Consider the following 13,541-nt stretch of genomic DNA (forward strand, 5'->3'; position numbering starts at 1 on the left):
GAGGGGGTACTGGCTGGGGTAGTGAGTATGTGAGAGGGGGTACTGGCTGGGGTAATGAGTGTAGGAGAGGGGGTACTGGCTGGGGTAGTGAGCACACGAGAGGGGGTGCTGGCTGGGGTAGTGGGTGTACGAGAGGGGGTGCTGGCTGGGGTAGTGGGTGTAGGAGAGGGGGTACTGGCTGGGGTAATGAGTGTAGGAGAGGGGGTACTGGCTGGGGTAGTGAGAGTACGAGAGGGGGTACTGGCTGGGGTAGTGAGCACACGAGAGGGGGTGCTGGCTGGGGTAGTGAGTGTGCGAGAGAGGTTTGCAAATGAGCGATTGAAATCTGGGCCTAGGGTGGTATCCACCAATTGAGAACTTGGGGCTGGCTTCATGGGAGATTGACTGAATATCAATGGGGCTTGGCCAGGTTTTGGGCAAGACTCATGGACTAAACACGAAGTGGGACGAGAATCGGTTGGATTAGAGGAAGTAGTGGCTGCAGTTTTAGATGGACTCAAAGTGGATGGAACACTCTTCGATGTGGTAGCAGCAGCTGTGGCTTGAATCCGGTTGGATGTTGGGGTCAAGGAAGTGGATTGGATAGAGACAGTCTTGGGTGGAGCTGGAGCCAAAGAGGACAAGTGCAAGACGCCATCATCGTATTTGATGAGGAACTCGGGGTACACCTGGTGTTTTTCAAAAACAACATATATGGATGGGTTCAGGACATTGTCCACACAGCTGTCATAGAGATTCGGGCTTCCCTCGCCTTTTGGAGGGGGGCGACGGAGGTCCGAGTTCCCCCGTGTGTAGTCGCCAACAAGCACCCGACAAGCAAACATGGACCTCACTCCTGAGTGGCTGGTGTAGCTGTGTGAGTACTTGGCATCCCTGGCAAAGTAACTCCCTTAAACAAACAGAGAAGATCATCAGTAAAACAAAATGACAGACTATAATGAGATCATGACTGCTTCTAAAATCTGACTACACTTCTGACAGTTGGTTAACATGAGGTACCTTCGCCATACACAGTTCCATTGGTTCCACACAGCCTCCAGTCGAAGTTATCTCTGCAAATGGCGTCTACGTGTTTTGGGTCCGTTCCGTGGAAGAGATGTAGCTCCTTGCTGTTTTTACCCCCATTGTTTTTCTTCATTAAATCTCTTTTCCTGAGAAAGAAGAAATGACCATTAGCTGCTGTTAAGAATTATATTTTTGGACGGTTATTCCCTATTGAAATTTGGCCTCTAGGTACCGTCTGTTAGGCCAGAGGTCACCGTAAAGCAGCTCTCAGTAACTGGTAGCTAGGCCCCTGAGACATAAATTCGGCCATGGGTGTCAATAAGCGATTCAGATGTTTCAAATGTATAGTCTATTCAACCCCAAGGTCTCTGCCCTGATTTAATGCTTTGGCACATGGCACAGAAATGTGAAACAGCAAACAGATAAGGCATGAGTATTTAGGTCAGCTCTCCCCTCTAGAGGGGGAGAGATTTAATGTGGACTTCTTAGAGAAACATGTCTGTCTTCTCATAAGCATATGTCTGTATAGGTCTCTCTTTGTCTAATAAACCTTTAAATATAGGAGCTGTTCACCTTATATTTTGTATATAGCATTTCTACACACCGCTTATCCATAATCACATTCAAGCCAGGGTTTACTTAGCATTTTGGAAGTAACATGCTAGGATTGTGTGTGAGAGTTGATGTAAACATACCACTGGAAGACTTCCCAGAGGTCCCTGTTTTGGACCCTCTCGATGCTGGTGATTTGGAAGCCCCTCATGGTGTTGTTGAAAAGTCTCTGGACCTTCTGATAGTCCCTGTCAGAACTCAGAAGAGTGACTGTCTGCAGGAGGGGGAAACAAAAAGGTTGTCACAGCTGAAACCAAATGAAAAGCAATTTTAAACAGTAGATTTCCCTGCAAGCCAAATCAGTAGAATGTCTTGTAAACAAGCAGTGGTGGAAAATGTATCCAATTCTCATACTTGTGTAAAAGTAAATGTACTTTAATAGAAAATGACTCAAGTAAAAGTCACCAAGTAAAATCCTACTTGAGTAAACGTCTAAAAGTATTTAGTTTTAAATATACAAAGTATTAAAAGTAAATGTAATTATCAAAATAATAATTTAAAGTTCCTTATACAGTGCCTTCGGAAAGTATTCAGACTTCTTGACTTTTTCCACATTTTGTTACGTTAGACAATAATTCTAAAATGTATTCAATATTTTTTTTCCTCAGCAAGTACACACAATACCCCATAATAACAAAGTGAAAATAGGTTTTTACAAATGTTTGCACATTTATTAAAAAGAAAAATACCTTATTTACATAAGTATTCAGACCCTTTGCTATGACAATTGAGCTCAGGTGCATCCGGTTTCCATTGATCATCCTTAATGTTTCTACAACTTGATTGGAGCCCACCTGTGGTAAATTCAATTGATGGACATGATTTGGAAAGGCACACACCTGTCTAAAAAAGATCCCACAGTTGACAGTGCATGGCTGAGCAAAAACCAAGCCATGAGGTTGAAGGAATTGTCCATAGAGCTCCGAGACAGGATTGTGTCGAGGCACAGATCTGGGCAAGGGTACCAAAAAATGCCTGCAGCATTGAAGGTCCCTAATAACACAGTGGCCTCCATCATTCTTAAATGGAAGAAGTTTGGAACCACCAAGACTCTTCCTAGGGCTGGCCGCCCGGTCAAACGGAGAAAGGCCTTGGTCAGGGAGGTGACCAAGAACCCAATGGTCACTCTGACAGAGCTCTAGAGTTCCTCTGTGAAGATGGGAGAAACTTCCAGAAGGACAACCATCTCTGCAGCACTCCACCAATCAGGCCTTTGTGGTAGAGTGGCCAGACGGAAGCTACTCCTCAGTAAAAGGCACATGATGGCCCGCTTGGAGTTTGCCAAAAAGCACCTAAAGACTCTCAGACCATGAGAAACAAGATTATCTGGTCTGATGAAACCAAGATTGAACTCTTTGGCCTGAATGCCAAACATCACGTATGGAAGAAACCTGGCACCATCCCTACAGTGAAGCATGGTGGTGCCAACATCATGCTGTGGGGATGTTTTTCAGCGGCAGGGACTGGGAGACTATTCAGAATCAAGGGAAAGATGAATGGAGCAAAGTACAGAGAGATCCTTGATGAAAACCTGCTCCAGAGTGCTCAGGACCTCAGACTGGGGCAAAAGTTCACCTTCCAACAGGACAAGGTGCTTAGGGTCCCTAAGCACACAGCTAAGACAATGCAGGAGTGGCTTCGGGACAAGTCTCTGAATGTCCTTGAGTGGACCAGCCTGGACTTGAATCCGATCTAACATCTCTAGAGACCTGAAAATAACTGTGTAGTAATGCTTCCCATCCAACCTGACAGAGCTTGAGAGGATCTGCAGAGAAGAATGGGAGAAAGTCCCCAAATACTGGTGTGCCAACCTTGTAACGTCCTACCCTAGAAGACTTGAGGCTGTAAATCGCTGCCAAAGGTGCTTCAACAAAGTACCGAGTCTGAATACTTAAGTAAAATGTGATATTTCCATTTTTTATTTTTAATAAATTAGCAAACATTTCTAAAAACCTGTTTTTGCTTTGACATTATGGGGTATTGTGTGTAGATTGAGAAACATATATATATTTTAGAATAAGGATGTAACATAACAAAATGTGGAAAAAGGGGTCTGAATATTTTCTGAAGGCACCGTATAGAGCAAACCAGACGGCATAATTGTCTTGTTTTTTTAAATGTATGGATAGCCAGGGGCACACTCCAACACTCAGAAATAATTTACAAACAAAGCATGTGTTTAGTGAGTCAGCCAGATCAGAGGCAGTAAGGATGACCAGGGATGTTCTCTTGATAGTTGTGTGAATTAGACCATTTTCCTGACCTGCTAAGCATTCCAAATCTAAAGAGTACTTTTGGGTGTCAGGGAAAATGTATGGACTAAAAAAGTACATAATTTTCTTTAGGAATGTAGTAAAGTAAAAGTGGTCAAAAATATAGATAGTAAAGAACTTTACGCCACTGTAAACAAGTTACCCTGTATCCAATGTCAGGTATCGCAGACTTGTCCCAAAATCCAGGAACAGCTCTGAAATTCTGAGAGGGGTTGCGTGGTCCATTTCGCCTGAAAATATATATTGATATACAACACAAAGAAAAAAAGTAGTTCATTTGAAAATCTCTTAGTTCTCAACTTAAATACTCAATGGAAAATAAATCCCTCTTGTTTGCGATACAAAACACCACGTCTTGTCTTTACTGTTCGGTTCTAAATAACCCAAGAAGAAATTAACGGACAACTATAAAAGCTCAAACCAAGTTTATTCAACCAAAGGGTCAGACAGCTGAACAGACCAACTATTCACACAAGCACTGGTATTTAACCCTTTCTCCTATGCGGAGTCTGTCAGCAATCAAGAGTGTCTATTAGGTAAATATAGAAATGGCTCGATTCAGAACATATACCCATTCTCAGTCCATTCCCATTCATACATTACCTGCTTCTTGCAGCTTGTGCGTCCACAGTTGAAACAAAGACAGGACGTCGTCTGACCATCCTTATAGTACCAAATCTTTCGTTATATTGCGTCATGTCTGTAATTACAATAAGAACCATTTGAACCAGCATCCTTACAGTTACCGTTCAACATCTCTGACATCTAGGCTACCTGCTGCCGATTTTAGTACTAGAATTTGAGGCGTATAAGAGTAGCCTTTTTTACTAACTAACTTGTGCAAAGCGCTTATAACTCAAATATATTATTATTATTACAGAAGGATGTTTTTCAAGAGTTTGAAATGTGTTACCTCTGAAATTCAGCTCATAAGACTGCTGGCCTGCAGTGAACTTCACCACAGCACTTTGATCCTCCTGGAACCTTTTCTCAAGGTCTTCACTGGTGATGGATGACAATCTGTGCATCTCTTTCTGTGATTTATAGAAAAAAACTCAAATTCAAGGGAAATAACAGTTTACTATCTCTATTATTGTCCTCGTAACACATCAGCCTGTTTGAGTGTTTTACACCACTTACGATGGATGCGTACTGGACCCATTTGCCGTACTCGTCCTCCCAGAACCACGCCCACTCTGTGGTGAGTACGAATGTGGGCTCGGTCACAGAGGAAACTGTGGAGAGACGGCGAACTTCACTGAATCCAAGGCTCATGGAGTCGAAATCCACACAGTCTGATCCCTCACTGTGAAGGCATAAGAAAATGTCAATGAAAAAAAAATATATATATATATTGTACCTTATTCACAGTTTGACATACTTTTGCTAGTTAAAGGTAGACTCAGGGAAATGACATTGCCACGAGCAGCACCGCAGATATTGAGATGAGCGAGATGCAGGACAGTCACACACAGTACTAAATCTGCACGGGTTTGCTTCATGCTGTTACAATGTGGAAGCCAAGGGACCAAAACATCGGGGAAGTTGAGTCTCGCGCTTCAACCCACTATGCTGTTCATTTTCTGCATCTATGTAATTTCGCTGAGTCTACCTTTAAGTATGACATAACAACATACTGTACCTGTGTATCTTAGAAGGGTCACAGAAGTCTCTCTCGATTGCTTCGTTTTCTGGCAGAGCTGACCAAGTCTTTCCATCGTTCACTTCCCACTTGTAGGGCATTTTGAAGTGGACTCTCCAGCATTTCTCTGAAAGCCATTCGTTTGCAGTGAGTATCATTGTTGCACCTGGGTAACAGCCTGATTTGTCCCTGAATTGTGGTTTCACAGGGTTTGTATTGTGTATCTACTGACAACCTTGAAAGTTATAGATAAACTCATATCCTCATATGATCACTCGGCTACACATGCCTCTCTCGAATGTCAATATGACTTGTCTACTGCTGTTTTGGTTAGTTCTTATTGTTTTATTTCACTGTAGAGCCCCCAGTCCCGCTCAACATGCCTTAGATAGCTCTTTTGTCCCACCCCCCACACATGCGGAGACCTCATCTGGCTTAACTTGTGCCTCCAGAGACACAACCTCTCTCAACGTCATTCAATGCCTAGGTTTACCTCCACTGTACTCACATCCTACCATACCCTTGTCTGTACATTATGCCCTGAATCTATTCTACCACGCCCAGAAATCTGCTCCTTTTATTCTCTGTACCCAACGCACTAGACGACCAGTACTTATAGCCTTTAGCCGTACCCTTATCCTACTCCTCCTCTGTTCCTCTGGTGATGTAGAGGTTAACCCAGGCTCTGTGGCCCCCAGCACTACACCTATTCCCTAGGCGCTCTCATTTGTTGACTTCTGTAACCGTAAAAGCCTTGGTTTCATGCATGTTAACATCAGAAGCCTCCTCCCCAAGTTTGTTTTATTCACTGCTTTAGCACACTCCGCCAACCCTGATGTCCTGGCCGTGTCTGAATCCTGGCTTAGGAAGGCCACCAAAAATGCTGAAATTTCCATCCCCAACTACAACATTTCCCGCCAAGATATAACTGCCAAAGGGGGCAGAGATCTGCAGAGTTCTGTCATACACTGCTCAAAAAAATAAAGGGAACACTTAAACAACACAATGTAACTTCAAGTCAATCACACTTCTGTGAAATCAAACTGTCCACTTAGGAAGCAACACTGATTGACAATACATTTCACATGCTGTTGTGCAAATGGAATAGACAACAGGTGGAAATTATAAGCAATTAGCAAGACACCCCCAATAAAGGAGTGGTTCTGCAGGTGGTGACCACAGACCACTTCTCAGTTCCTATGCTTCCTGGCTGATGTTTTGGTCACTTTTGAATGCTGGCGGTGCTTTCACTCTAGTGGTAGCATGAGACGGAGTCTACAACCCACACAAGTGGCTCAGGTAGTGCAGCTCATCCAGGATGGCACATCAATGTGAGCTGTGGCAAGAAGGTTTGCTGTGTCTGTCAGCGTAGTGTCCAGAGCGTGGAGGCGCTACCAGGAGACAGGCCAGTACATCAGGAGACGTGGAGGAGGCCGTAGGAGGGCAACAACCCAGCAGCAGGACCGCTACCTCCGCCTTTGTGCAAGGAGGAGCACTGCCAGAGCCCTGCAAAATGACCTCCAGCAAGCCACAAATGTGCATGTGTCTGCTCAAATGGTCAGAAACAGACTCCATGAGGGTGGTATGAGGGCCCAACGTCCACAGGTGGGGGTTGTGCTTACAGCCCAACACCGTGCAGGACGTTTGGCATTTGCCAGAGAACACCAAGATTGGCAAAGTCGCCACTGGCGCCCTGTGCTCTTCACAGTTGAAAGCAGGTTCACACTGAGCACATGTGACAGACGTGACAGAGTCTGGAGACGCCGTGGAGAACGTTCTGCTGCCTGCAACATCCTCCAGCATGACCGGTTTGGCGGTGGGTCAGTCATGGTGTGGGGTGGCATTTCCTTGGGGGGCCGCACAGCCCTCCATGTGCTCGCCAGAGGTAGCCTGACTGCCATTAGGTACCGAGATGAGATCCTCAGACCCCTTGTGAGACCATATGCTGGTGCGGTTGGCCCTGGGTTCCTCCTAATGCAAGACAATGCTAGACCTCATGTGGCTGGAGTGTGTCAGCAGTTCCTGCAAGAGGAAGGCATTGATGCTATGGACTGGCCCGCCCGTTCCCCAGACCTGAATCCAATTGAGCACATCTGGGACATCATGTCTCGCTCCATCCACCAACGCCAAGTTGCACCACAGGCTGTCCAGGAGTTGGCGGATGCTTTAGTCCAGGTCTGGGAGGAGATCCCTCAGGAGACCATCCGCCACCTCATCAGGAGCATGCCCAGGCGTTGTAGGGAGGTCATACAGGCACGTGGAGGCCACACACACTACTGAGCCTCATTTCGACTTGTTTTAAGGACATTACATCAAAGTTGGATCAGCCTGTAGTGTGGTTTTCCACTTTAATTTTGAGTGTGACTCCAAATCCAGACCTCCATGGGTTGATAAATTTGATTTCCATTGATAATTTTTGTGTGATTTTGTTGTCAGCACATTCAACTATGTAAAGAAAAAAGTATTTAATAAGAATATTTCATTCATTCAGATCTAGGATGTGTTATTTTAGTGTTCCCTTTATTTTTTTGAGCAGTGTACTATCCAGGTCTGTGCCCAAACAGAGCTTCTACTTTTAAAAATCCACCTTTCCAGAAATGTCTCTCACTGTTGCCACTTGTTATTAGCCCCCGACTGTGCTCTGGACACCATATGTGAATTGATTGCCCCCCATCTATCTTCAGAGTTCATACTGTTAGGTGACCTAAACTGGGATATGCTTAACACCCTGACCGTCCTACAATCTAAGCTAGATGCCCTCAATCTCACGCAAATGATCAAGGAACCTACCAGGTACAACCCTAAATTCATAAACATTGGCACCCTCATAGATCCTGACCAACTTGCCCTCTAAATACACCTCTGCTGTCTTCAACCAGGATCTCAGCGATCACTGCCTGCGTCCGTTATGGGTCCGCGGTCAAACAACCACCCCTTATCATTGTCAAACGCTCCCTAAAACACTTCAGCGAGCAGGCCTGTCTAATCGACCTGGCCCAGGTATCCTGGAAGTATATTGACCTCATCCCGTCAGTAGAGAATGCCTGGTTGTTCTCTAAAAGTGCATTCCTCACCATCTTAAATAATCATGCCCCGTTCAAAAAATGTAGAACTAAGCACAGATATAGCCCTTGGTTCACTCCAGACTTGACTGCCCTTGACCAGCACAAAAACATCCTGTGGCGTAATGCATTAGCATCAAACAGCCCCCGCGATATGCAACTTTTTAGGGAAGTCAAGAACCAATATAAAACAGTCAGATAGGAAAGCTAAGGCTAGCTTTTTCAAATAGAAATGTGCATCCTGTAGCACTAATTCCAAAAAGTTTTGGGACACTGTAAAGTCCATGGAGAATAAAAGCACCTCCTCCCAGCAGCCCACTGCACTGAGGCTAGGAAACACTGTCACCACCGATAAATCTACGACAATCGAGAATTTCAATAAGCATTTTTCTACAGCTGGCCATGCTTTCCACCTGGCTACCCCTAACCAGGAAAATCACCCCCCCAGCAGCAACTTGCCCAAGCCCCCCCTGCTTCTCCTTCACCCAAATCCAGATAGCTGATGTTCTGAAAGAGCTGCAAAATCTGGATCCCTACAAATCAGCTGGGCTAGACAATCTGGACCCTCTCTAAAATTATCTGCCCGAAATTGTTGCAACCCCTATTACTAACCTGTTCAACCGCTCTTTAGTATTGTCTGAGATCCCCACAGATTGGAAAGCTGCCGCGGTCATCCACCTCTTCAAAGGGAGAGACACTCTAGAACCAAACTGTTATAGACCTATATCCATCCTGCCTTTTCTAAAGTCTTCAAAAGCCAAGTTAACAAACAGATCTCTGACCATTTCGAATCCTTCTCCGCTGTGCAATCCGGTTTCCGAGCTGGTCACGGGTGCACCTCAGCCACGCTCAAGGTCCTAAACGATATCATAACCGCCATCGATAAAAGACAGTACTGTGCAGCCGTCTTCATCGACCTGGCCAAGGCTTTCGACTGTGTCAATCACCACATTCTTATCGGCAGACTCAATAGCCTTGGTTTCTCTAATGACTGCCTCGCCTGGTTCACCAACTACTTCTCAGATAGAGTTTAGTGTGTCAAATTCAATTCTGGGTTAAATTCTCGGGCCGACTCTTCTCTGTATATATCAATGATGTCGCTCTTGCTGCTGATATTCTCTGATCCACCTCTACGCAGATGACACCATTCTGTATACATCTGGCCCTTCTTTGGACACTGTTAAAACCTCCAAACGAGCTTCAATGCCATATAACACTCCTTCCGTGGCCTCCAACTGCTCTTAAATGCTAGTAAAACTAAACACATGCTCTTCAACCGATTGCTGCCCACACCGCCCGCCCGACTAGCATCACTACTCTGGACGTTCTGACTTAGAATATGTGGACAACTACAAATACCTAGGTGTCTGGTTAGACTGTAAACTCTCCTTCCAGACTCACATTAAGCATCTCCAATCCAAAATGTAATCTAGAATCGGCTTCCTATTTCGCAACAAAGCCTCCTTCACTCATGCTGCCAAACATACCCTCGTAAAACTGACTATCCTACCGATCCTTGACTTCAGCGATGCCATTTACAAAATAGCCTCCAACACTCTACTCAGCAAATTGGATGTAGTCTATCACAGTGCCATCCGTTTTGTCACCAAAGCCCCATATACTACCCACCACTGCGACTTGTATGCTCTCGTTGGCTGGCCCTCACTACATATCCGTCAACAAACCCACTGGCTCCAGGTCATCTATAAGTCTTGCTAGGTAAAGCCCAGCTTTATCTCAGCTCACGGGTCACCATAGCAACACCCACCCGTAACACACGCTCCAGTAGGTACATTTCACTGGTCATCCCCAAAGCCAACACCTCCTTTGGCCGCCTTTCCTTCCAGTTCTCTGCTGTCAATGATTGGAACGAAATGCAATTTTATTTTTATTTTTTTATCACTGAAGCTGGAGACTTATATCTCCCTCTCTAACTTTAAGCATCAGCTGTCAGAGCAGCTTACCAATCACTGTACCTGTACACGGCCCATCTGTAAATAGCACACCCAACTACCCTCATCCCCATATTGTTATATTTTGTTGTTGCTCTTTTGCACCCCAGTATCTCTACTTGCACGTCATCATCTGCACATCTATCACTCCAGTGTTAATGCGGAATTGTAATTATTTTGCCACTATGGCCTAATTATTGCCTTACCTCCCTAAATCTGACTACATTGCACACATATTTTTCTATTGTGTTAATGACTGTACATCTGTTTATTCCATGTGTAACTCTGTGTTGTTGTTTTTGTCGCACTGCTTGGCTTTATCTTGGCCAAGTCGTAGTTGTAAATGAGAACTTATTCTCAACTGGCCTATCTGCTGAAATAAAATAAAATAAAAAATAATAATATCCGGCCGGCTGCCATAGCTTCTGCCTGAGTAAAAACAGGGCAAAGCCCTTGTCGGCGTTTTGCCAAAGCAAATCCTCCAGACACTGCCTCCACACACAATATCTTTCTCGTTAAATGTACCTCCTTGTTTGCAGTCCCCCTTGACAAAGAACAGGCAGATCTCATTCCTCACTGTAAACAAACAACAAATAAATAAACACACATTTAGTTAAATGAAATCAAAGTTGGCAACAGGGTTGGGGTCAATCCCATTTAAATTCAGAAAGTAAACCAAATTCCAATTCTACATTTTCCTCACTAGCTAGGTTTCCATCCAAACTATATGCATATTTTTCCACCTGAGACGTGTTTCCATCAAATTGAACTGTTGTGGATAAAAGGCTGTGCATGATGACATAGTGCACATAAAAATTACTTTTGTGGTTGAATTCCCATGTACCAAATATATTTTGGGCCGTTATATAGCTTATGTGCCCAAATACAGTGTGGGTATGGCTTACATGATGAGATTATTATGGACAAAAGAGCAAGATCACTTTTATTTGTCGAATGGCAGCCAAGCATTGATGATCATGTCACCAGAATAAAACCCTCAATGTTTATTGGAAAGGAGCATCAAGCGCATCATCTTGCACTTTCATATTAAATCAATATTTTTTAATAAAATGTTTTCCACCACCATTTCTCACATAATTAATTTTACAGACCAAAAAATCCCACCTATTTTGTTTGGTCGACATTAAGTTTACCCAGAAATGTTCTGTTTCAGGCCCGTCATTAAACATTTTATCCAATATGTACTTTACTTGCATAAAAAGGTTGGATGAAAACCTGGTTATTGAAGATAATTGGAATGTTAGTGTTCTTCCTGAATTGACTGGTCTGGAATTGAAATGTAATTGACACCAACCCTGGATGGCAAGCAAGTCCATCGAGGAATACTTCCAAGTAACTATAGAAGTTAAATATAGTGACTGTTCTGAAACATTATTCCCCAATGAACACAACTCTGCTGTTTGCTCCTGCAGCCATCTACCTGTATTTCCCGGAGGATAGCTCTGGGGCCTGTTGACGGAAGCAGCACTGCCGGCACCTTCACTCTTCATGGCCTGGATGTTCCGGTAGGTGGACAACATGGACACCATTAGATCGTTAGGCACTCCCCTCTGCTGCAGAGTCCTTTGTGGGTGGGGTTCGAAGAAGTCATGACACCTGTTGCAGTCGGCTCCAGAGGAACAGGTTCCTCTGATGTACCTGTCACACACATGAAGTCTTGTACACCCCTCCTGATCCGGGCAGTTGCCATAAGGCCCGGCGCCTTTGTTATAAGAGCTGCACACCTGAAAAAGTGAGTGAAAAGGCTTTTAAAATACTTGTTTACCATACCATTGTTGTATAAATGCAAGAAAGCATGAGATGAACGAGCTAGTCAAAATATGCAGACATCTTCATCAGTCATACAACACACACCATCCACTAATCCACATCAGCAGTTAGAGACAAATATAATAAAAAAAAATATGAACAAATATGAAAAATAAAATACTATAAAAACAAAAACGAGGAGAACGGTTGGTTACCGGTGGAAGGAGAGAGTTGTCATTTTGTAACAACAACTGCCGGATTTCTTGTCTACTCAGCGTCTCAAGTTTATACTCTCTTAAAACTCTGGAGTTGTGTTCAGAGTTCAGGTCATGACCGAAGCGGCATGTCCGTCTGAAGTCAAAGTAGCAAAAAAACAGGTCAATAATAATACAAATTACTATTCAGTTTGCAGAACAAATTTAACTAACTAAACCCCATAGAATTATATACAGCTCATGCTGTAGTCCTGGGCTGAAATATCTTAAAATGTGAAAAACTAAATAAACAACGACCGTATTTGTAATGAGACATTTATTCACACCATATGACTGGAGGAAATTCAATGAATATGTAAGAATTCATTTGTAGGCAGTTTAACGTAACACTTCTGGTCCAACATAGCGTATGGCTGCATAATAATAATACAAGCAAATTATGCTTACCTTCCCCTACTATTCTTACAGTCCCCAAATAAATAAAATTTACACAGGTGTAAATCATTGCAGCCATCACATTGCTGAGCCTTGCAGCGTCTAACCTTAGTTTTCGCAATAATGCTTTTGTTTCCATTGCACAACGCGATAGAAAATTCCTCGTTTTCATCAAGGGCACAGATAACATCTTCCCCGCACCCAATATCTGCCAGATCCGCATAATCTAGTGCTCCCTGGTGATAGCAAATTACTTTTAATAAATATTGCTGATCCATCTCGCAATGACTTGCACAACTGTTGTGCCTGGTCCAGGACAGGCTACCGCCACACCACAGAGTTTCTAAACCAGAGGCGCTACATCGCGAGACTAAAGGGAACGCTTGTGAAACAGACCAAGCAGACCAGGCCGGGGTTTGAAGTGAAATATGCTTCCTTAGTTCTTAATTTTCTATAAATCTAAAGGCATAACCTATACTCGAGCCAATGCCGTAAGTAGTTGAATATGTTATTACTCAGAACTCGTGAAAGTGACAAACTGACACGTTTTCATTTTCGTCAAAAACAACTTTATA

General features: G+C 43.8%; 1 protein-coding gene across 1 annotated transcript; it reads right to left on the reverse strand.

The window, feature by feature from the left end:
- Positions 1 to 2: 2 nt before the first annotated feature.
- On the reverse strand, positions 3 to 13,205 carry LOC139565715 (protein mono-ADP-ribosyltransferase PARP12-like; the record flags this gene model as incomplete). Its single annotated transcript, XM_071386218.1, has 12 exons — positions 13,074 to 13,205; positions 12,532 to 12,667; positions 11,988 to 12,291; positions 11,072 to 11,122; positions 5,533 to 5,659; positions 5,031 to 5,196; positions 4,804 to 4,924; positions 4,494 to 4,590; positions 4,033 to 4,120; positions 1,701 to 1,831; positions 1,000 to 1,151; positions 3 to 889 (listed from the first exon to the last, which is right to left on the reverse strand). Coding segments are annotated over exons 1-12 (2,376 nt in total), but the record flags the coding sequence as incomplete, so codon positions are not given.
- Between the last annotated feature and the right edge of the window lie 336 nt (positions 13,206 to 13,541).

The sequence above is a fragment of the Salvelinus alpinus genome, chromosome 37, assembly GCF_045679555.1.
Source record: "Salvelinus alpinus chromosome 37, SLU_Salpinus.1, whole genome shotgun sequence".
In the NCBI taxonomy this organism is placed as follows: domain Eukaryota; kingdom Metazoa; phylum Chordata; class Actinopteri; order Salmoniformes; family Salmonidae; genus Salvelinus; species Salvelinus alpinus.